Source organism: Seriola dumerili, unplaced genomic scaffold (genome assembly GCF_002260705.1).
Source record: "Seriola dumerili isolate Sdu_G_001 unplaced genomic scaffold, Sdu_1.0 BDQW01000017.1, whole genome shotgun sequence".
NCBI lineage: Eukaryota > Metazoa > Chordata > Actinopteri > Carangiformes > Carangidae > Seriola > Seriola dumerili.
This window is the reverse complement of record NW_019174272.1, coordinates 5977328-6001014: the sequence shown is the minus strand read 5'-3', so window position 1 is coordinate 6001014 and position 23687 is coordinate 5977328. Positions and strand designations below refer to the sequence as shown.

General features: G+C 41.1%; 3 protein-coding genes across 9 annotated transcripts; 2 read left to right on the top strand and 1 right to left on the bottom strand.

The window, feature by feature from the left end:
- The first annotated feature begins 442 nt into the window (after positions 1 to 442).
- On the top strand, positions 443 to 11506 carry LOC111226470 (lysine-specific demethylase 2B-like). 4 transcript variants are annotated; one of them, XR_002665310.1, is made up of 11 exons: positions 443 to 557; positions 4417 to 4641; positions 4853 to 4996; positions 5849 to 5935; positions 6327 to 6611; positions 6704 to 7521; positions 7719 to 7882; positions 7989 to 8150; positions 8541 to 8759; positions 9928 to 10019; positions 10189 to 10272. XR_002665310.1 is itself a non-coding variant. In XM_022751655.1 (10 exons), the coding sequence occupies exons 1-10, from the start codon at positions 504 to 506 to the stop codon at positions 10368 to 10370; spliced, it is 2337 nt and encodes a 778-aa protein (XP_022607376.1). In that variant the 5' UTR covers positions 443 to 503; the 3' UTR covers positions 10371 to 11506. The 4 variants fall into 4 exon arrangements, 3 of the variants coding, with proteins under 3 accessions (XP_022607376.1, XP_022607385.1, XP_022607368.1); XM_022751655.1 differs by lacking the exon at positions 9928 to 10019 and having other exon boundaries at positions 4420 to 4641; positions 10189 to 11506; XM_022751664.1 differs by lacking the exon at positions 9928 to 10019 and having other exon boundaries at positions 6336 to 6611; positions 10189 to 11506.
- A 389-nt stretch (positions 11507 to 11895) lies between these two features.
- Positions 11896 to 18799, bottom strand: rnf34 (ring finger protein 34). Of its 3 annotated transcripts, XM_022751680.1 has the most exons (8): positions 18656 to 18799; positions 17809 to 18027; positions 16442 to 16828; positions 15594 to 15656; positions 15033 to 15234; positions 14799 to 14828; positions 14544 to 14585; positions 11896 to 13912 (listed from the first exon to the last, which is right to left on the bottom strand). In XM_022751680.1, exons 1-8 carry the CDS (start codon positions 18659 to 18661, stop codon positions 13725 to 13727), a joined length of 1137 nt encoding a protein of 378 aa, XP_022607401.1. In that variant the 5' UTR covers positions 18662 to 18799; the 3' UTR covers positions 11896 to 13724. The 3 variants fall into 3 exon arrangements, with proteins under 3 accessions (XP_022607401.1, XP_022607409.1, XP_022607417.1); XM_022751688.1 differs by lacking the exon at positions 14544 to 14585 and having other exon boundaries at positions 11897 to 13912; XM_022751696.1 differs by lacking the exon at positions 14544 to 14585 and having other exon boundaries at positions 11897 to 13912; positions 17809 to 18023.
- A 1337-nt stretch (positions 18800 to 20136) lies between these two features.
- cunh5orf34 (chromosome unknown C5orf34 homolog) lies at positions 20137 to 23208 on the top strand. Of its 2 annotated transcripts, XM_022757578.1 has the most exons (11): positions 20137 to 20401; positions 20492 to 20581; positions 20673 to 21044; positions 21125 to 21387; positions 21495 to 21593; positions 21964 to 22084; positions 22247 to 22338; positions 22426 to 22504; positions 22608 to 22693; positions 22795 to 22841; positions 22975 to 23208. In XM_022757578.1, exons 1-11 carry the CDS (start codon positions 20195 to 20197, stop codon positions 23154 to 23156), a joined length of 1638 nt encoding a protein of 545 aa, XP_022613299.1. In that variant the 5' UTR covers positions 20137 to 20194; the 3' UTR covers positions 23157 to 23208. The 2 variants fall into 2 exon arrangements, with proteins under 2 accessions (XP_022613299.1, XP_022613307.1); XM_022757586.1 differs by lacking the exon at positions 20492 to 20581.
- Positions 23209 to 23687: the final 479 nt, after the last annotated feature.

Here is a 23687-nt window from a genome sequence, read left to right as displayed (position 1 = left end):
TTAACCGGTACTGTCACCACAAGCCCCACAAAAAACCAGCAGAAACAAATACAGACATGCGAAGGAGTGAACGCTCTTGTCTTGTCCGCTTATCTTCATTTCCTGTTGCGTTGATGCTGCATTTAACACCCAAGTCAATAACCGTTGCAACGTACGGCAAGTTCTCTGCGACGCTATACAGTGACAAAACTTTATATATACCGAACCTTTTGTCTTATGTTGTATGTCTAATTTAAAATACTATTTTTAATTTCAAGGATGAGTTTAATGACTCGTATTGCTTTCACGCTCGACTGATGTTCGGTAGACTGAATGCTGTCGGTGGATTAAGTAAGCGGGAAGTTAGTGTTTCCCATAGTTCATGAAGGCGGCACAGTGAGCATAGCTAGCAGCTGCTTGTGTCGCTGTGGAGGAGGGACGGTTGGGGGGGGGGTGAGCTGGAGGAGCCTTGTTCAGCCATGTTAGTTTTCTGTGCTGTTCACAAACGATGAGAGAGAGGAACCATGGCCTTGTCATTGAGCGGAGACGACGAGGAATATGATTCAGAGTCTGAGCAGGTCAGAGCTCTTACATTTCATAATGTGACCTCTCTGTATGCGTGTGTTGTTTTAGTGAGCTATGTGAAAGGAAGCCTTTTATAAGCTGAACGTTTTTTTTCTTCAGTTGCTTCAGGTTAACGTTTTGGTTTTCACCCGCTTCTCTTCTTCTCTGTATTTTAGTCGAGTTGAAAGGAGAAAGGTCCTTTAAACCTTATTCAACAGTTAACCAGGTTATAGAGATGAACACCTAGCTAAACATTAAATACATATTACAGTTAAATAGAGTCGGACTGCTTATCTGAATTGATACCCTGATTGTCCAAACACACCGTGTCCTCTCCTCCTTGGACACCATCTATCATGTTAGCCACAACTGACCCATTTTGTACTGACCACCTCTTAACACAGAGCACTTTCATCCAGTAATGTTATAAATCCGTGGCGGTGGCCAGAACCTCAGTGTACTCCATTAGCTGTAAGGCCATCCAACTTCATGCTGGTAAAAAGCTGTGATTTACTCGTGTACACTAACGTCCCATAACTGCTTTGCTTGCGATTAATTTCCTCATACTTCCTAAACTTGCCCCACCACTCTGTGCCTTTAAGGAGGCTTTAGGCAAAATGTTGTTGGAGCAGGGACTGAGGAGGGGGATGGGGAGAGGGAACAATGAAGTGGCTCTGCTTCTGTTGGGTTCCCAAACCGGGGTCCAGTGACCCCCTCAAACCTCTGGCAAAATTATGGTTGGTTTGATTTCAGCTGTGTTTTGTCCACATGTTTCCCACCAGAAGGAGGACTATAGAATGCTGATGATTTAAGTTAGATGTCACACTCAACATATTGTATCATGAGGTTCCTAAGGACAAAGTTTGCATGTGATATTACGTCCATCTATAAGTAGGGTCCACAGCATGAATGTTTTCTAACTGAGCTCCATTAGACATTTAGCCTGTATTATTCAGGAGAAATGTGAGAAGTGTTGACACTACAGTCAGCTCCTTGTTCTTACACAATGTTTATACCCACAATATCCATTAACACTTCCTCATCAGAGAGGACATTTTGGCCCCTTCTGTTGTGACACATCTCAGAGACAATAACACACACTTTTATCTGTGTTAAGGACCACTGTACATGAGCAGCAGATGATGAGCCTTGTGACTGCCTCCCACTGAAATCCACGTTGAAGCTGAGTCAGAAGACTGCGCTCAGAATATAGGCCATGTTTTTGTTCACAGGCCTCAGCAACCAATCCCAAATTCCTGACATATTACTGCACCGAGTTACAGTAAAGACGGGTCAGGTGGTAGTTGCTTTGGCGATCCCGCTCTGCAAAGTGACTGCTTTGAATTGGGTGTAGCCACACTTTGATGCCACCAGCTGAGGTCAGAGGTGTTAAGTCAGTGAATGAAACGTCAACTATTTGTTGTGATCAGAACTTTGCATAGCCACTTTAATTCATCGGACGCTTTGTTCAGAGGCACTGCAAACCTGACTTAGGTAAGCTATTACAAAAGCAGTTGTGTCAGACAAAGGTCAGGAAAATAATGAGGCAGCTGAACTAAAAAACACAGTGTGACGTTGACAGTCACAGCTACCTCTGCAGCAGCAGCAGCAGCAGCACCAGTCCTGTCTTTGATGTCAACCTCCTGTATTTCCATAGTGAGATGGATTTATGGAAAGCTGTCAGATGGATTTAGCCATGTTTTGAACAAATTGTCCATCAGCAACAGCAGACAATGAACAACCTATTGTGTTGGGGAGAAAAAGAAACATACAATTTAAAAGACACTCAGTGATATAAAACTGTAGATTTCAAAAACAAGCCTTTCAAAAATCCTCCTGAGGAAAAAGGTGCTAGGACAGTTTTTGGTAAACATGAAGGAACATCTTGTTATGAGGATGTCCTGACAAAATCAGGGCAACATTAATAACATACTGAGTAGGTTATTTTTTCACAGTCAACAGATTCATGGCTGGTTTCTCCTCTCTTTGTAGGTAGTATCATTCAGAAAGCATTAGTCTAGATTGTCGTTAGCCTGGAATATCTTGTTTTATATCTGTCTTGTTTTGCCTGTTTCACATGTCCATAGAGCTCCAGCACTGATATCCAGAAATGAAATCAACATGTGCTTGAAAGCTATTTAATAAAATACTAATGTTAAATAAATAAATTAAATAAATATGAACTGAGTGATAACTGTTCAAAGAGCTACATTTATCAGTAATATGTGGGCAGCCGTGTATTTACCAGTTATGGAATGAGAATAAATGACACTGGGAAAGTGCTCACAGGCTCACACTAAATCATAACCTCCACTGTGAGCTTATTTTTATCCATCTCTTGCAGTCCTATATTCAAACAGTTGCCACCAGCAAGGCCAATGTGTTGCCAAGGTAACCTCTCCTACTAGAACAAGAATCACTGTAATGGTCTATGATTTGTCTTATTTTCACAGTACTTCACAATCCTGCCATGGCAACAGGCAAGAGAGTAAAAATAAATGTGAGAAAATTACAAATGTGAATTTAGGGTCATTGTTTCAAAGCTGACTGGTGATGGTATGTGTGTGTGTGTGTATGTGTGCACGTGTGTATGTGTGTGGGGGTGCTGAGTGTCTTTTCCCCTTATGAACTTGTAAGATGAGTTTAATCATCACGTTACCTTTTCTTTCATTTACTCCTATGAGTCACACATACAATATATGCGTAATTCACCAAGAAGTAGAACACAAGAAGTGGCAGCTGTGGGGCAGGTTTGGATCTGATCATTTCCACAATGGTTTCATTTGATGCCATCTTAGATTCTGTTATCCATAGCTGAAAAATTTAGTTGATTAATTGATTACCCAAGCAACGGAAAATTAATCTCCAACTATTTTCATAATTGATTGACCATACAAATTATTTTCAGAACATGATATCAAACATTTGTTGGTTCCAGCTTGTCAAATGTGAAGATTTGCTGCTATCCGCTGATTTGTATCTTTGTAAACTGAACATTTAAAGATGTCACCTTGAGCTTAGCTTATTTTTTCGCAATTTTCTGATATTTTACAGTCTAAACAATTGATCTGTTAATTGAGAAGGTGATCATCAGATTAATTGATACTAAAAATAATTGTTTGAGTCTTTTTTTTTGTTGGCAAAAATACCAAACATTTGCTGTTCCTAGCTTCTTAAATGTTTGAAATGTTGATACTCTTCTTTGGCATATGTGACAGTAAACTGAATATCTTATGGTTTTGGCCATTGGTTGGACAAACAGACAGACAGTCAGACAAGACAGTTGGAGATGTCACCTTGACCTGTCAACAGGCCTTTTTCACTATTTTCTGACATTTTGTAGACAAAATGACTAATCAGTTATGAAAGTAATTGCTTGATGCAGATTTGTAAAAACAACCATTTCTTAGTACCTGTTTCCTTGTGTCTCTATTCTCTGGCAGAGTTGTAAAATCCCTTCAACTCAAACATAGAAAGCATGTTTGATCTTTAATTTTCCCCAGAGGGTGGATCCTTGAGCGCTTCCCTGTTGTTTTTTTTTTTTATCAAGGGTTAGCAAAGGGTTAGCCAATTTTGAATTCCTTGTTGTAGCCAGTTTCTAAGACTTGTCACACAGCAGCAGGAACAGCCTACTTATTATGCCTAAAAAAAGAAAAAAAAGAAATCAGTATTGTGCTGATGCAACATTATCGGGCATAATTAATACAAACCTCAATACAGACAAGCTGTCTTATAAACAGTATATTACACTCATTATCTTTCTTAAAGACACAAATATTGTTTCCAGGTACAAACTTGTCACCCCCTACAGACAGAGGGTCTCCTAATTTTCCCACCTTTGTCTCACTTTCACTCTCACTATTTGTCTTCCAGCAGCGGGCTGCCAACCGACCAAAGCCCAAGATGGGGACGTCGTCAGCCGTTAAGCTGCCGTCCAACCGCAGCTCATCTGGCGCCAGACGCAGGAGGACACGCTGCCGAAAGTGCGAGGCGTGCCTCCGAACCGAGTGTGGAGAGTGTCACTTCTGCAAGGACATGAAGAAGTTTGGAGGGCCAGGGCGCATGAAACAGTCCTGCATTATGAGACAATGCATCGCGGTGAGTCAATAGTAGAACTGTAGATATTACAATTTTTTTTTATTTTTAGAAAGCATATGCTACATTTATCAGTTTAAAGAAAGATTTAGAAATTGAAATTGTGTTAGCTATCACAGTGTCTCTTCTGAAAAAATACACATAACTCATAACATGGTTCATTGATGTTAAATGTGTTTATTCCTTGTTTGTGGTTTGGTCTTGCTCCATGCAGCCCGTCCTGCCCCACACGGCAGTGTGTGTGGTGTGTAAAGAGGCAGGGAAGGAGGACACCCTGGAGGAGGAAGAGGACAAGTTCAACTTCATGCTGATGGAGTGCTCCATCTGCAACGAGATCGTCCATCCACACTGCCTCAAGGTACAGAGGGCTGGGCTGGGAATAGTTGAACAACTCGACCTCAGTCAAGTCATTCACACACTGACTCATCTGTGTTTAAGCATTGTGTCAGCAATCCCAGGTCATCGAAACATAATGTGAGTGAGTGACTCAGACAGTTGGACTGTACTCACTGAAGGTAACTGGATATGGGAATGTTGTCGTTTATATAACTCTGAATACACTGTGATTCAGAAGTTTTTATGGCTCAAGCATGACGGTATCATGTTTGAGGATTTGACTCCCACCACATGTTGAAGAAAATGAGTCATGAGGCATAAAAACATTGACTAATGAGCAAAAGTTGAACTCGTTGCCCTGAAAGGATGTGTGAACATAGACTTTACTAGTTTCAGCATTAAAGACATTTCATGAGGTAAAGGCAGAAAAATGTAAAGCAGCACACACCCTGTTTGTAACTGCTATGTCAAAAACACAACAGGTCATTGCTAGCATAGGCTTAGTCAAACCAGTTTTTTAAACATGCACCGTCTAGTTGTTTTGCATCATGCAACAATTAAAATATTCTAAATCTTTTTTTCCAGATCTATACATTATGTATAAGAATTGAGACAAACATTCAGAGGTGCATTTTTAAGATCCTCAAGTAGGAGTCTTTAACTTTACTTCTCTTTTCTACTCAATGTATGAAGCAAGAGTCTGTATGTTGCCAGTGGCTGAGTTAAATTGAACTGACCTGCCTAACAGGGACACGTCACAACATTCACTTTCACTTCCCTAGTCTTGTTTGTGTCAAACAAACTGTACATAGGAATCCGTTAAAGCTCGTTGGTCACGTTGAAATCCAGCTCATTTTCTTTGTGGTTCTGTCAGGTGAGCGATGCGTCTGGAGTGGTGAACGATGAACTGCCTAACTGCTGGGAATGTCCCAAATGCAACCATGCTGGGAAAAGTGGAAAAGTGAGTACAGATATGTGTGAGTTAGAGTATTTGGATTTAGTAACAGCTCAATAAGTGTGTGTGTTTTATGTGTGTTTTCAGACAGAATTACTAATAAAGAGTTTGGGTATTAATCATAGCTAATAGCTGTTTTGTTATTTCCCTATTACTTTCTTTATTTCAGTTTGTGTCTTCAGCCACTTCCTGTTTATACTCTTGTAGTTTGTGAAAGTAATTCACATGTGACTGTGTTTGTCACAGAAGCAGGAAACCACATACATACTACATGTTTTTTTTGTTTTGGCTCCAGTGATGAATTTATTAAACCGTAGCTACACATTGAGCACAGTTGGTTTTCCTTGTCACTTTAGACAAAAGGTATAAAGTTGTTTCGCAATTTTTGTCCCCTTTGGTATTGAAGCAAAAAAGGGGTCCAGGCTTTAAGTACGCCTCCAACCTCCCTGGCTCTCTGCTGAGGGAACAGAAGCCTGTGAAGGAGGAGGGAGACGCTTCTTCTGCAGCCAAGAGGAGACCAGACAGAGAGGAAACACCCAGGTACAGGCCGGAGGAGTCTCTCCGACAGCCACCACTGCTCTCCCCAAGCAGCCTGCCCAGGCCCAGGCCTGAGGACAAACTGAGGAAGAAGAGGAAGCTGTTTGAGGACGATGAGGAAGAGGATCTCAGTGTGAGGAAGAAGGTTTGTATCATTTACAGAGTACCTCATATATGTTTTTTTAAATCAATAAACAGTGTTTTGGTTTAATACAACTTGTTATTTTTTTCATCCAGGAAAAGTCAGATGATCCTTATTTTTCTAAACTTCTGCACCAAATCAAGACAGAAGAGGAGGACGAAGACGCATATGAGGAGGAGGATGAAGAAGGAAGGGAGCTTCACTTCCGGAGTGGTGTAGAGAGGAAAGGGCGTTTTGGAGATGCTGAAGACGAACGGGATGACAAGGACTCCAAGAATGAACTTTTGAATCCCTGCATTAAAACACCCATTGGAGACAGTGACCAGTCTCACTGCAGCTCTCCGCAGGCTGGCCCCAGCAGTGAGGGCGGAAGCGAGACCCAGGAAAAAGGTCCTCGTCCAAAAGCTCGCCGTAAGCGCCGTTTACCTAACAGGGAGCTGAGCCGAGAACTGAGCAAAGCACTGAATCAGGAAATCCAGAAGACGGAGGACTGCCTGGCCAACGAGAACCGCCAACCCCTCAAGGTGGAGCCGGAGACGGAAAACGAGGAACCCAAAAGGTTGTTTCGCAACGGCAATGAACTCGGGGATCAGAGGCCCCACCTCAAGACCAAAGAGATGAATGGGACCCCGTGGGAGCTGCGCCACTTCTACCCGAGTCAGATCACTCCACTAGGCTTCAACAGGAGCACCCCAACCAACCGGCCGGTGCCCCCACGCTCCCCTCCCAAGTGTGTCCAAATGGAGCGGCACGTCATTCGGCCACCTCCGATAAGCCCGCCTCCTGACAGACTGCCTCTAAAAGATGGTAAAACACACGTCATACAGCGCGAGGTCTGGATGAAGATCTTTGGCTATCTCACACACCAGGAGCTGTGTGTGTGCATGAGAGTTTGCAAGACGTGGAACAGATGGTAAATGCACAGCACACACTTAAAATAGCATGTTTACATTTTTTATGTTCAACATCACAGACATTGCAAAAGAAAAATAGTGCTGCACAGAATGCACAAATTTTTCCTTTTTAAGTGTGAAAGACAATTAGAGCTTGTTTTTTCTTTTTTTTGAGAGCTTATAACATGCAATACAAATTTTTGTCTCTGATGTCTAGGTGTTGTGACAAGAGACTTTGGATGAGGATCGATTTGAACCGCTGCACCTCCATCACTCCACTCATGCTAAGCGGGATTATCCGCCGACAGCCAGTTTCCCTTGACCTCAGCTGGACCAACATTTCCAAGAAGCAATTAAGCTGGCTTATTAATAGATTGCCAGGTATCTAACTCGGTGATTCTTGAGCCATTAACAAGGAAAAATTTCCTCTTTTTTTTTTTTTTGACTTGTTCTGCATCAGTTTTTAAAGTGCTGCTGTGTCTTTTAGGTCTGCGAGTGTTAAAGTTATCAGGGTGTTCTTGGGCTGCTGTATCTGCGCTCTGCACCTCCAGCTGCCCTCTGCTGCGCACCCTGGATGTCCAGTGGGTGGAGGGACTTAAAGACGCGCAGATGAGGGACCTCCTCTCACCCCCCACAGACAACAGACCAGGTAACTCAGGAATAAAACCTCCATCCGTGGTAGCGCTTGTGCTTTGTTGACCCACTGTAGCCCCCATGCTATGATATAACATGTAACATTAATGTAGCTACTGGTTACATAAGGGTTAAAATTTTTGGGGAAAAACTCAGTTAAGGTTTGTGTGTGTAGGTGGTGGATCAGTCATAGTGGTTAACTTTGTACATTACCTACTCAGTTCATACTCATTATTGCTCTTCTTCTGTAAAGAGAGATGATTTTTAGTCAAAGACGAGCATCAACATTATTTTTCCTCATACCTCCTTTAGCTTTCAGGTCTTAGGACTAAAACATAGCTTTAAAAATAAAGTTGATTGCAAGTAAGAATGTGAACATGATGTTCTTTATGCGACTGACTGACAGGTCAACTGGATAACCGCTGCAAGCTGCGGAATGTGGAGGACCTGCGGCTGGCGGGGCTGGACATCACCGACACGTCATTACGTCTGATCAGTCGGCAGATGCCTTTGCTGTCCAGACTCGACCTGAGCTACTGCAACCATATCAACGACCAGTCAGTCAACCTACTGACAGCAGCAGGAACCACGACCAGAGACTCTCTCACAGAAATCAACCTCTCTGGTGAGAACTGGGACTTTAAGAATACACAGGCACAATTGCGAGAGTTTCTGGGTGGTAATTACATACAGATGTGACGCAGTGTGAAGCTACATGCTTTTGCTGGGTGGCCACTCAAGTCACGGCTTTGCAGGAAACCAGTCCCAATGATCAGTTAGTGTGAATGACATCTTCAGTAATCCCTGCAGTCTGCAACAGATAATGTGTTGTAACCAGAGTGTAAAGACCAAAAGCAAATCTGCAAATGTAAACTTTGGAAAAGCCGCATGTACCTCAGTTTCCAATAGAAAAAGGAAAGGCCACACAAAATAGGTATATTTCACAAAAGAGATTTTATCTTGTTTTACTAGGAAAAGTGCAGGTGTTACTAATAACATCCAATGTCCTATTCAAGTGTCTTAGTAAGCAATGACAGTGTGATACAGAGCCAGCATACACAATACCAGGACCCTGAAACATCTTCCACTGAAAAGCCACAAAAGACAAGCGAACGAATGGCTCTTGCTGTTTCACAGATGGTATTTAAATTACTGCCACGGGCAACTAATTAACAGTCTGGTTCCTGGATAGGCAGAGAGAAGAAGTACAAGGCTGTGCTCATTTAATCTCATGGAGCACTGTCTCACTATAGACAGTGTAAGCACAATTGACCATTGAAGGCAAAGAAAGTATATCACATCTGATTGTAATCACAGAATATTTCACTGATCCAAAACATTACACGTCGACACTGATGACGTATCAGAAACAGAAATTAATTGAACACTGAGATTAAGACAAATAAATAAATTCCAAAAAGATGAGTGAATATAAACGCCACTGGACATTTTTCAGAACATTTTGAACTAATAAATCACTTCTTGAAGTGTTCTGTCCCACACATGTGTTTTCAGTATTTTAGTTGATTAGACATCTGTTTAGGATGGGCGGAGCTATAAGGTCCCAATAAGAATGACTGACAGAGAGCTGACAATCACGCACACAGTCCTCAGAAGAGGTATAGTAACTGAAAATACCTGTGTGGGTTGCTTTGGGGGAATAAATTAAGAAAATGAAAAATAACATTTTCCTTTTGCAGGCAATTCTAAAATAGTTCAAGCTCCAACCTACTTTAAACTTTTTCAAATGCTGACACATTTTAAAATCTTTCTGTAATTCTGTAATTTTTTAGCTGCTTGCCATCATTGTGAGTTGTAAATGAACCGAGTCTGCCGACTGGGGCCGGGTTCAGTAGAGCCCATGAAAAGACAGGACTGTTTAAGAGTTAAGTGTGTCCTACTTACATAATCTACATGCTTCAAGATCTTGTATTTAACGTTATGCATCAAGAAAAGACGTGAAAACTAAATGATTTGCAGTGTCTTTTTCTATGCACATCCCTTTTTAGATATCAGACTTGTGACTGATTTTTGTTCTCTCTGTTTTATTTTAGTTTGCAACCGGGTCACAGACCATTCCCTAAACTTTTTCAAGCGCTGTGGAAGCATCTGTCAGATAGACCTTCGCTTCTGCAAGCAGGTGACCAAGACGGCCTGCGAAAGGTTCATCGCAGAGATGTCTGTGAGCGTACCATTTAGACTGAAAGAGGACAAACTGCTGCAGAAGACAAGCTAGTTTCTAACAGGAAAAAAATGATTGAAAAACTGTCTTTGCACTTAATGGAACAATTATTTTCTTTTTAAACTGGTCCCTATGATAAGTCTCTGAGTCAGTGTCACGGTAGACAAAGTGAAATGAGAGGCGGATTTCTGGATGGAGAACTTAGATGGATGATAAACATTCACTGGACGGACAAAGAGCGAGCGTCATGCATGTACTTGTGTTGAGAGTTTACTTTTATAAAGATGTGCTTGTAATTGATGGTTGGGTTGTTTATTTTTAATCTTTAAATATTTGAAAACACAGTATTTTTATACAAGCACCATTTCATGAGTTTACAGTGTCTCAGGAGCTAAATATCACAGAGAGACTGTACGGCATGGGAACCTCCCTCAGTTTGCCTTCATACAAGTGTCTCCTATGTGCCAAAATCTGTATTGGACATCAATGTAACCTCAGTATCAGAGGGAAAAAAAAGAACATGTACAGTAATAAATATCTGACTAAATTATCATAAATACTTCCCAAATATTTAGAATGTATTTCAACAATGATAAAACAGAGTAAACAAATTTCATATTCCTGTTACACCCCCATGTCTTCAGTTATCTTAATACCTTTATGAGCTGTTGAGTGTTGGTATTTGATGGGGTTTTCATGAACATTTCAACATTAATTTATTGTTGTTGTTTTTTTTTTTGTTTTTTTTATTCCAGTTTGTATTTATTCATTTATTCAGTAATTTGACGTGGATGTCTCAGAGATGGTTCAAAATGCTTGCCAATAATTTATCGGGGTGGTTTGAGCCTGTTGCAGCACCCAGTCGGCGGCTTTAACACCCAAAAGCCAGAAGCAGGAATTTGACAGTCACAGCAAACGTGACTGACAACTTACCTGACAGACTTTGTATAATGCAGTCAACCCAGCATATCTGGTCCTCTATACAGGTTTATATAAGCAACTAATTAAGACCTTTGCAAATAACTCATTTGCATACATTTAAAAATAAACTCCATACACTTGGTGTTGTGTGTATTTTGGGTGTTGTGCTGTAATCTGCTATCACCTCAAGTGAATGTGATAATGTTTATATTTGTAAATCCAAAAACTAAGTGCTAATATGCATTAAAAGAATTTCATTTGTACTATCACTGAGTCTTCACTTTTCTTAGTCATATTCTTATGGAAGTGAAAGATGCCAGGATTCATGTTTTCTTGTCCTGTAACTGCTTAAAATGAGCCATGTGACACCTCGTCATAGGTTATGGCTTCAGTGTGAATAAGAGCTTGATGGACCAAATAAATTATGTGTATGTATATATACTAATTAGCAGGTTTCTTCCCTATTTTTTGTATTTTGCCTTTAAGAAAGCCCCACACAATTTCCCAATGTAAAGTTTTTAAATTGTAAATTGTAAAAAAAAAAAAAAAGCAAAACTGATAATTTTGTGTTGATAAATTAATCAAATGATCTCTTCTGCACTAACTGAATTATTTATCCAAGATAATACAGGGACACTGTTTGGGATGCATGAGTATACAAAAACAGACTTTAATTAAAATCTTTAATTACCAAAATAAAAAGTTCAACATTCCCAAATACAAAGACAAAACCTTGCACACAATTACACCCTCTCTAAAGGAAAAGTGCAACTTGCTCCGTTACTATTCGTGATTGTAGAGGACGTCTTTACTGTGATAGCAGCAATGTTGACTTTATGTGGGTACAGTAGAGAGCTGGATACTTCTAAATGAGCAGGATAAGGTGAAATAAAAACCAGCAAATTGAGTTTTAGAGATGGGGAAGATGGAGGATATAACATAACCAGTGTCATACAGGTTCTTGTCATGCTCTGGTTCAAGAGGGACAGATAGTTCAAGCAAAACTATGCAGATTAAACATATTTGAAACCACTTGACAGGAAAACGTAACTCTGTAATAATAAACTAACCCAATCCCAGGGACATTTCAATAATCTGATATTACGCAATTTAAATCAAATGGAAAAAAATATAGATATATACATCTCATATGGATCAATATATGCAAATGTACATTAGCAAGTCATTATTTCTATATACTTTCTATACCACAGGTGTCAGTAAACTCATCGCTATGTCTTTGAATAGTTAGTTCAATATATTACTCCTACGTGAGAGAAAATCAACTAAAACGCATTAAGACACTTCATTCCACTCCCAACAATATACGACAACAACAAAAACAAAAACATTCAGAGTTTCACATCCACAGTTCAGCTTGGAAACAGGGAAGATGGTTGGATGAGTTAGCACCGGTTTTTGTCTTGCATCTCCACTAAAGACAGAGGTGACAGCAGAGGTCAGCTATTGCTGTAATGACAGAGTTTGTATGGTCGTTTCAACATGTAATGCATTGCAATAAGCTCTTTTTTTTATAACAAAATAGGTGAATATGGTGAAATAAATAACACATCGACTTTCATCATAAATCACCATTATCAGTCATCGGTGTCCTTGAATCACAGTGGCAGAGCACCTACTCATCTGTGGGCTGAGTAACACTGAGTTAAACTTCAAAAGAAAACAAGTTCAGTGATTTCTATTTAGTTTTTCTCACTAACCTAAAGTTACTGGCATTCAAAACCCCATCAGTCAAGCTGAGGTTCGGACAAGTTTTCAATCAGTAGTACACCTTAGTCACTATTACTGGTTTGAATTTGGTTGTGAGCAGTGGTGCCTTAACACACACAGTGAACAAAGTGCTTTCTGTTTAAACGTGCTAACAATTACCAGCCACACACTGGCCAACACAGTCGAGGGAAAAAGAAGATGGGTGAGAAGCATGAGTGCGTGACCCATTATTTGGCACCTAACTCTCGTGTGCTCAGGTTCAGTATGTGTCCGTCCTCGGTGTTACTAAGATATGTATTAGCTTGCAGCAGTTGTAAAGAGATGTCCTCTAAAGAATACTCAGCAGTCGAGTGCCAGCTACAGTTTATAGGCAGATCTGAGGGTGATGTGTTGTGTTTAATAAGACTGCACGTGACTGAATGCCACACATTCTTTGTGTTGAAAAACTGTAAGAAAAGCAAAATAGACACTAAGGAATGAAGACAGATTAGAGATATGTTTACTCGAGGAATGACTCACAGGAGGGTACGATCCTATGCTCTGCCCACTGGTTAAACCAAAGAGTCAAAGTCTTAAGAAAAACACATTTCTCATAATATTTCAATGTGCAAATAATGTGAATACAAACATGAAACATCCACAAAATAAGTCTTTTGGGGATTCCAAAGTTATGAGCTGCATGGTTGAATTAAGGTACAGTCTCAATCTGAGCTGCTGCTGCTCTGAAGCAGGTGCTGCGGCGTTGCAGTTGGTGCATTAGGACTTGAAGACGTGCACGGCCCTCACGACGTACTGCCTGCAGATCGGGCACTCGTTCATCCTCTTGCCACACTTCGTGCAGGTGACCATGTGACCGCACTCCAGGAGAACGCAGTCGATCATGGCGTCCATGCAGATCCTGCAGAGGTTGTCGTCGTGGATCGTCAGCGGACCCTTCTCACCGTCTGTAAGAGACAGACAGAGACACAGAGAAGTGACTGGAAATGTTAAAGAACTGCTTTAAACACAATGGAGGAAAAAAAAAAAACATGCACTGGGGAGAGACAAGGGGGCAGCAAAATACCCAGCAGCTTAATAAAACACCTCATCTTATCCAGTGTGCCTTATCTTGGTCAGGTCATGCACACAATCTCCTGAAAAATGTCAATGCCTGTTGTGGCTATGTGTCAAGATGTTTCTATGGCAACCACAAAGTCTTTATCACTGAGGGTGTGCTGGTAAGGGAGTGAATGTACACAGCTAACATACTGCAGTTCTCAGTATAATTAGCTTCACATGTTGAACACATGAACAGATGACCTTGGGAGATTGATCTCACGGTGGATCAATATTCCTGGAGCATGACAAATGAAACTGAAATATTTAAGTTCTTAAATGGAGTAAGTGAACATTCATTTTCAGTGAAAAAGCACATGTAGGGATTTTCACAAAGAAAGGATTGGATAACAAATGAGCACAGGTTCATGATGAAGACAGATGTGATGTAGATGTGATACTGTTCATACGATGGAGTGGCGTGTCACAGATGGTTATGTGTGACCACGGCAACGGTGGTGAGGAATCCATAAGCCTTACCTCCGATGGCACCGTTGCAGATTGGAGGGGGGAAGGCCACCACTTAAGTGTGGGAGGAGTAAAGCAAGCGAGAAAAAATTGGATCATCATACTGAATGACTAAACTCATTTGAATGAGTCTGCTTGTGTCTACATGTGATCAGTGTAGGCACCATCATCAGAAGAAGAAAGATATTAGGTTTATATGGGTAAAAACAGGATGTGGTATACAGTACCAACATCTAGGGCAGTTCAAACAGATGGGTGACATTTTACCTGTGGTTACAGTACTGCTCACATTTTCCACTGCAAGAGAGAAATCAGACTATCACTCAGTGCACAGTAAATACAGGCAAGTACTGAATACTTCAATGGCAGCTTATATCTATATACACTCTCTACTTGACTTCACATATTCTATAATAAAATTTAGATTTTTCATACCTATCAACTAATAAATAATAAGAAAACTGCCAACAGTCATCTCTATGCACAGTATTTAATACCCACATGATTTCCTGTTTTCCTCTGTCTCTCTGTACAGTCTGCTGACACGCTCCACCAGTTCCCACTTCTCACAGCACCCTGAATAGTTGACAAAGTTCCTGGCCAGGATCTCCTTCAGCTGCCTGACAGACAGGCCCTCAATGTCCCTCAAGCTGGAGATGTCTGAGAGAGACGCTCTGGCCCGACGTCGCGTCTGAGGACTCACCTAAAGGATCAGAAGAACCACTAAATTATACTTTTTGTACAGAAAACTCTTTTTTTCTGGATTTCAGCCTCCCTATCATAGATGGTTTTATTTATTACTGCTTCTTTTGTACAATAAGCACTCTGACTGTAATTGGAAAATCTGAAGTATATTGAATCCTGCAATCTGCAAGAAACTGCAGTTTTTGCAGGAGGAGAGAAAGCAGTTTCAGATCCAGCCAAGAAGTTCTAAGCATTAGCATCTCATTTTCAACCCTTGCATTGGATTCCTTGCACTGCATCAACATTCAGCAACAGAAATGAAATGTATATAATATAATATATAAATAATTTCAAAATGATTGTAGGAAATCTGATCACCTCAGGAGTGTGTTCACTGGGATCCAAGTTGAGGAGAGACACCGATGTGGCGTCGCCTATATCCTGCAACACAACAACAGCAACAACAAACATTAGTTTGCACTATATGCAAAGAACAAGCCAGCTAATTGAGGATTAGGATTAGGCACTTCAGACAGCTCATTGATACCTTAGGAACAACAATGTCTCGTCCCTTCCATTCATAGAAAAGCTTATTGCTCCCTAAGCAGGCCAAGTACAAGTATTTATAGTGGATCCTGGCTGTTTGGAACTGAGCTCCCATTTCATCGCCAGTTGCGGCACTTATTCTTTCTTTTACTTTTTGCCTCTCTGCTTTCTAGAATCCCAATCAGTTTCCTTTTGGCTGGCTAACAAACTGTAGTAAAGCCAGCAAGTCTGAAAAGGTGAAAAATAAACCTCACTTCAACACTTTGTTTCTATATTTGTGTGTGGTGACATGTCAAGTGGTTCCCTTAGACTCATTTATAGCAGCTCAGCAAATAGTCTCCCTCAACTGATGACATAATGCACTAAAATCTCCCCAAACAACCTAAAGAGCTGTGGAAAAACACAGTAGACTCCTCGGAAATCCAATCTTTGTGCCTACAGATCTGTAACATCTGACAGTAAATGATCTACAGTAAATCTGTAAAATCCAAACTTTCACCAACCATGTTAATTATTTTACCCACAAATTGAGTTTTACAAGCAAACAAGAGGGGCCATGTAATGACTAGCCACAAAACTGAGAGGCTAGCAGCTATACGTCTATATCTCAGCATGTTACAGGGATACGGTTTGATTTTGATGTTATTAAAAATACTACATATTTCAAAGTCAGCCCTGACCTGGTTGGTATCAGAACTATCACTCCTGCTGAGCGGCTCCTCCTGAGAGGCGACGAAAGCAGACAGCTCAGAGGCAGATCGTGTGGTAGAAGGGGTTGGCGTATACAGGGAACGCGAGTGGAGGCTGCCCGTGTCAGGGTCCTCCTCTTCCTCAATGCCTTGGTGACAGAGCACCAAGTCCACCAGGTCTTCCTTTTCCCTGCAGGTATCGGTGGGGATGTTACGGAGTAGCAAGTACTGACGCAGGTCCTTCACTCGTAAACGCATGAGCCGAGGCCGCTGAAAGGCTGTCGCTTTCAGCAAGTGACATGTGGCACAAACGCGAAGATTCTCCTGAAGCACGGAGCACAGCGAGCAGAAGCTCTTCTTGCAGTCGCAGCAAATATACTAGTGAAGAAATAGAGTGAAAAGAAAACAAGATGATGGAAATTAGGCAATTAGTGATTTATGCACACCTTCTACCATGTGTTACTGCCAAAAATCCCTCGTATCAGAATGATGCATAAGACTGAAAAATGTGACCAAATATCTATCTGCCCTTTATTTATAGTTTTTTGACAATAACCTGTGATATTTCAGAAAAAACAGGGAGACAGTTAAGTGGACAGACAACATTTAATAGATCACTGGAAAGCATATCCATGCCAATAGACCTTCCCTGCATTTTTCAATCACTCACATCTGTTCTACCTCTCCAGGCACAGACACAGGAGACAGCTCATTTCTTTTAAGTGACAAACATCAAACAGTAATAAATGCAAGACGTGGGATTAAACTGGCACGATGAGTGAGTGAAGCACAGGGTTCAGACAGAATGAGACCCTGTGAGCCATACATGAACATCAGTGAGGATGATATCACAGAACCAGTATGTTGTCCATCTGTCTCTGAAATCAGCTAGAACGGCACAGCATTTTCAATAAAAATGAGTTGCCTCTGGGTGTAAATTAAATTCTCCACACAGCTAAATATTGTTCCAGCAATTTAGAAACTGTGGCTAATTATACTTTGCAAGAAAACAACCTCTTTACAATTTACAAGACTCAAGGATACTCTAAAAAAATAAAAAAGAAATGGTTTAAGACATGGGCTTTGATTCATTTCAATCTTTATTTTAAGTCCATTGGCCAAACAGCATTAAAATATGAAGACTGATTACAAATGTAGATGTGCATAAAGACATTCCATCAATCTACATGCCAAAAACTAGATTACTCCACAGCCAGGTACAGTCAGTAATTAGTACTTCTGACTAAAATATTCATTTAATATCCCCCTCTGCTTCAACACATGCCCTTTTTCCTCCTCATTAAGTGAGCAGACCTATTGACATGTACTGGCATCACACAGAGCACCCAGGCACCTACCTTCCTCCTGAAGACTGAGAAGGCCTGGCCACAGGCCTTGCATACAAGACTGGGACTCCCTGAGCTGGTGGGCGGGTATGTGGAATATCCCGCACTGGGGGCAAATCTGAAGGGTCCAGCACCGGCCCCAAACCCTGGCTGCTGGCCTCTGACGGCCCCAGTACCCATGACTTCATTCAGCAGACCACAGCATGAAGCCCACATGGACGAGGCCCCTGCCTGACAGTCACAAAACACCTTTACTTCAGTATTTCCTCTCTTCACATTAATGTTGTTGATGCAGCAGTTACTGACACGACATTTAACATGAATGGGTGCAACAGCAACATTTGTACTGATGGTTACCACAGAAACATATCCTGCGTTCTCTATAGAAACTACATATGGGTGTTAATTATAGATGAAATTATTAAAAGCCTTCACCCCACAGTGCTAGTTTAAGACAATAAAGCACAAAGCAAGATGTGCAGACAGGAGGAGCAAGCAGCTACAACTACCACAACACAAATACATAATTAAGCTAGCTACATAGTTAAAATATTTAGATGAGCAGCTAACGTCAACGTTGCAAGACAGCGGATAAAACAACTAAACAAAATCTTCAATAAGAAAATTAATTTACCTAAATAAGTTCATGTAGAACATTAATGTCAAGTTGATGTTTGGTGACAGACCACTGTCAGAGTTGCCGTTTTGATAATTAGCTAACACAGGCTGGGAAACATAACGGTAGCTCCGGAGACACAGCGACAAGAAGCTTGCGTTGCATTAGCTAACATTAGCTGGCAGCTATAACACTAAGCAGGACAAAAATTGGAAGAGAGATTATGTAAAGAAAAAAATGCACCTTCATTGCAGCTCCGGCGTGTCTACTGTGAAAGAACAGACTGACGGTGTAACCATTGCAATACGGACCGTCTCCTATTTTCGCTGAACTGCCTGAATGCGTCTCGGTGTGATGAGAGCTACGATCGTGCCCCGAGCACAGCCACTGCCACTGCTTCTTCTTGTCTCTGATGCTGCGGTGGTCTCGACGCAGCGGCACTGAATTGCTGCCCCCACAGGCCACATACAGAACTGAGTGCAGTCCACTTCCCAGTCTCCAGTACCAGGGGACCATATTGAGGTCATGTGCTATTGGATAGTTACATTATATAAGGTGCCTTAAAGAGTGCTTTAAATAAAGTAAAAACTACTGATCTAGAATATTTTTGCCTTCAGTATTTGTAGATTCAATATACTAAGATTAAAGTATTTTTTAATCAAACAAAATAAAAAGGTTCACTATTTTCCACCAATCCCTAGCACTGGAAGGTTTTGAAACATTAACATTTAGTCCTTCAGGTTGGGAAATAAAAGTTCAACATAAAAAATCCAAATAAAACTTCCTATTTGGGGTTTCATGTTTCTAACATCATTGCTATTGCCTGGTCAACAACTGTGTATAGATTTAAAAGAATAATTTCAGGGTGCCTTGAACTGCAATGATCCCAGTTAAAGTGTAGTTGGGGACATTTGATGCATGTCATTCCCCATCCCTCACCAAAATATCTTATAAGCATAATTATAAAAAATAATATCAATGTGATTTCTTCCATCTGACAAAAAGATTGTGGCTGGTTATTAGCTTCCTGCAATATATAGTCTAAACGAAGCATGCTGGGTCATGCCATGCATCCTATCGGCATATACAGCATTATGACTCATGTTTCTCTTTCACCTCCCCAGTCACATCAAAACCAGACATCAAAAAACAATTATAACTTTCTCACATTTTGCAGCTATCCCCTTTCTCACAAACCTTCAACTCTCCATGCCATTGTCTTGTTAAACCCAAGCCCCAGGAACCACCAAGCCTTGTTCTATAACAAGAGCTCAATCTGTAATGCTTTAAAAAATATTTTTTTTGTCACACAAAATATAAAACCTAATAATTCTGCCCATGTCACTACAATATCTAATGCTTGTGCTGTGCTTTGGTTGACACTCATATTGGGTGAAAGCATATATTTTATGATCATATTTGTCTAAAGGTCAGATTCTATATACATAGGCTAAATGCAAGATGATTTTTAAAAAATGTTAGGATATGAAAACTGCGTTTATTTACTTTACTTTTAATTTTTGTTGTTACCCTGTGTTAATTTATTGTATTCCTTACAATTTAATGTTTTCATTGTACGTGTACATGGTTTGTACACTGGCAACAAAGTATATGATTATTAAACAAAACATCAAAAAACTGATAATGGCACTTCCGGTCCGGCTCTCTCCTTCTCCCTCTCGGTGAGCGCGCCAACAACAAACGTCTCCACATGATGACGTTGACCGACGCAGGTTTTGAGTTTTTCAGCGCGACCCAGGAAAAGTAGATTGTTCCCATTTAATGATGGAAACCGACGCCGGTGTCAGTTTGATGATCATGTATGAGGACGAGTCGGTGGATGTTCGCTACGTAAACGGATCCCAGTTGCAACTGTCGCCGTGCGGCTGTGAATTCCTGCTGGTGAAAGCCACGGACCCCTCCGGCCATCCTCTGCAGCCTAGGGAGAGGGTCCGACAGAGGACGAGGTTCACCATCAGCACATACAAGGTATGGTGTCTTGTCACGGTTGGCTTCTGAGTTACAGCAACTGCATTAGCGCAACCCCATTGTATTCAGCGCGCTGATGTCATTTTGCAGGAGTTGATGGTAGCTGCATTGGCTTTTAGGAACAAACATGCAAGTCAACCATATCTGCCAGAGGAACTCATCCCTGCTGAACACAGGAAGGTACTAAGAGTTACTTCCTAGTCCACTGTCAGTCCCTCAAATTGTGCAAAGATGTCTGCATCTAAATAGTTTTTTCCATCTCCTCCTGCAGCCTTTTTTCAGCATTGACTCAGACGTGCAGTGGCCTGAGCGGTCTTCCTGTGAAGCAGAGCTCAGGCCTGGTGGTGAGACCATCATCAGATCTGAGGAGGGCCGAGCTGCGCTGATGCTCTCGCCATCAGGTGAAGAATTCTCCGTTGAGTTCACGTGCAGCCTCAGTCAGACTCAGAATCAGCAAAGCAGCGTGCAGTGTTCCAGCAGAGATCCTGATGGTGGGCCGGGCAGTCAGCAGCAGGTAAACAATCTCATCCGTCAGACCACCAATAACGAGACCAAAGAGGTTCATCAGGGAAGAGAAAGATGGAATGAGTCGACTAGATCAAGGTCTTGTTCTCCTCGGATTACCAGCACTTCTCAGCCAAAGGTAATCCTTCTTAGAAATATTCCTGTGCTAACATCTCATCTTTGATGAACTATTTCATTTCTCATCTCTTCCTTTCCCAGCCAGGGGAGATGTACCAATCCACCACAGTGGTCCAGCATCACTCCTGCTTTGCTTACGCCCCCATGTGGTCTTACCCTCTCTCCTTGGCTCGTCATCACTGGACGGCTTGTTTCTCTAAACTTAAAGCTGTCGGACCCGAGGGAACTGGTGATTCTGCCCAGGCGGGCAGGAGAATAAATATGTCTGACATATTTAGTGAAGAGAGAAGGTCTCACCTACCTGAGGCGCTACCTCTCACGTGTCCATCACCTCACAGGCACAGGTTTGTTGATTAATAAGAAGCACATAGGGCACTATTTAACAATGCTCAGTGACTGATTTAAGCTTCCTTACTTAAATCACTTAAACCCCAAACTTCCTTACTTTAAGGTGGAAGAGTAAAGACCCCCTGACCAAAAAAGAACAGTCAGATCAAGACCTTGCAACAGAGCTGGTGAAAGTGATGTGGTGTCAAGGAGTCACTTACAGGTAGGATTGCAAGTTTTCAAGCACCTTAAAGATCTTGACTCTAAAAGAAAACCTCTGTTCTATAGGTTATTTTCAAAACATGCCAGTAGAACTCATCGCTTTCTACAAATGAAGCATTGAAAGTTGTGTATATTTGATACACAGAATAAGCATGCAAACTTATCATACAAAGTGATTTTTTATTTAGCTATATTTTATTTTGTGAAGGCAAAAACAGGAGGAAAAGTCCTTTTTAGGTGCATATTTTCAAACTTGTCATGTATAGAATGTGATTTTTGTTTTATGTTAACCTACTTATTTGAGTGATGAATAATATATACAGCTACACTGTGTTTACCTATAACCTGTACCAGTATCCTCTCTTGTGTAGGATACTGAACGGAGCAGTCTCAGTCATAGAGGTTTCCCCAGGAGACGGTTCAGTGATCCGGTCTAACGGAGTCCTTAGCACTTATTTTACCCATCACCAACGTGAGCTCCAGTCAGGGCGGGTCAGTTTAAGTCTTTCATCTTGTAGCTGTCACATAAAATAATCCACTACATCAAAAGAATAGCAGGTCACCGTCTTTTGGAAACTACAATAAAAAGCCAATCTTGTCTCTTGCATGCATAAGTGCACAATGCCGAAGTATTTGATCGTGTCCATCTCACAGGTGAAAGAGCTATCATACCATCTGAACAGCCTTCCACCGGATGTATGCGGACAGGTTTACTCTATATGCTCTATTGTGAGTCGTGCAAGCAGGTAAGCTACCACCTTCATCGCGATGTCTGATGAATGTCATGGTTTTACTTTATTTAAGTCTCCAGTCATCACATCACTGTTTTACAGGATCCTCACTTGCTACGACCAGACGAAGCAATCGCTGAAGCTCCCTGCCACACCCAGCTGCTTGCAAGAAGCCAAAGAAGTAGTCCCTGCTGATATTGCTATAGCTGTTTATATCTATAGTATTTGTACAGGATTCATGCTTCTAAGATGATAATAATAATGATGTATTATTTTGTTTGCAGGGCAGATGTTTTTCTAAACCACCGATGCTTGAGGAATATCTGTCCAATCCTGCACCTGTCGAGCATCACATGACAGTAGAAAGTTGGTCAGTAAAATTTTTCACTCCTTTAGTATTACACTATTGAAAGTTGGATGCTGTATTAACAGTTTGTATGCAATGTCCATGTGATCATCCATTCACTTCAGGTCAGATCTTGTAGCTGCGGAACTGGAGAAGATAAAACGGTTCAACTGTATCCTTTAACTTGTAGATGACGGCACGAAAACGTTGTGGTTATGAATAGTGATTTTTGTTGTGAGATTTTGCAAATTAGCCACGTTTATGTTGAGGATGATTTTGCATGCTCTTTAACATCCTGTGCCCAGTTCTTCTGGAGAACAGCCAACTCAAAAGAAGTGAGAAACGGTGGGCGGAGCTGCAACATAGTTCTGCAGAAGAGGAGACTCATGAACCAGTGGATGAGAGCTCCATTGCTGAGGCTCTTCAGAGGACATCCAGAGCCATACAGGACATTGATGCTCTCATTTCTGCAACCACACTCACTTGAAAGAGTGATACGAGATATGAGCTTGACTGTAAAAATGTAAATCGGGTTTACCGTTATGTACAGATACTCAAATAAAAATGTATCTTTATGTAATGGTGTTGCAAAGTTCTTTGTCATTTAATTGAATTCAGTTGGTTGTATTTACCTGCCAAATGAACAAACATAGAAGCCATTACAACGTTTTTATCACCACACGGTCCCTTCCTGTCAAGGTCTGAGATAAGAATTTGCAATGGTGCAAAATAACTTTAACATTTTGACATTTCCTTCCTAAACATATGACGAATATGGTGCGTGGTTACCGTGTACAGGTTGTGACTGATAAGAAAAAGTCTTGCCGTGACAAAGGTTTCGATATTACTGGATTATAAATTGGGTTTAATTTTAGGTGTGTGGGTGGAATGTAGGTCACTATACATGCAAGCTGTGGTCTTGTGTTTAACCATATACCACAGGTGAAATATGTATATATGTATAATATTAGGGCAGTGTTGACAGCTCAGAGAGGGCTAGAAATGTTTTATTTCATGC

Excerpts from the sequence above, each read along its gene's own strand:
- LOC111226470 (XM_022751647.1), top strand. The coding sequence starts at position 504 with ATGGCCTTGTCATTGAGCGGAGACGACGAGGAATATGATTCAGAGTCT. Across the intron at positions 4,997-5,848 it reads TCCATCCACACTGCCTCAAG|GTGAGCGATGCGTCTGGAGT; the intron begins GTACAGAGGGCT and ends TGGTTCTGTCAG. Across the intron at positions 6,612-6,703 it reads ATCTCAGTGTGAGGAAGAAG|GAAAAGTCAGATGATCCTTA; the intron begins GTTTGTATCATT and ends TTTTTCATCCAG.
- rnf34 (XM_022751680.1), bottom strand. Across the intron at positions 14,586-14,798 it reads GAGCAGTACTGTAACCACAG|TGGTGGCCTTCCCCCCTCCA; the intron begins GTAAAATGTCAC and ends CCCACACTTAAG. Across the intron at positions 13,913-14,543 it reads CTGCAACGGTGCCATCGGAG|ACGGTGAGAAGGGTCCGCTG; the intron begins GTAAGGCTTATG and ends TGTCTCTTACAG.
- cunh5orf34 (XM_022757578.1), top strand. The coding sequence starts at position 20,195 with ATGATGGAAACCGACGCCGGTGTCAGTTTGATGATCATGTATGAGGAC. Across the intron at positions 22,339-22,425 it reads ATTGTGAGTCGTGCAAGCAG|GATCCTCACTTGCTACGACC; the intron begins GTAAGCTACCAC and ends ACTGTTTTACAG. Across the intron at positions 22,842-22,974 it reads GAAGATAAAACGGTTCAACT|TTCTTCTGGAGAACAGCCAA; the intron begins GTATCCTTTAAC and ends TCCTGTGCCCAG.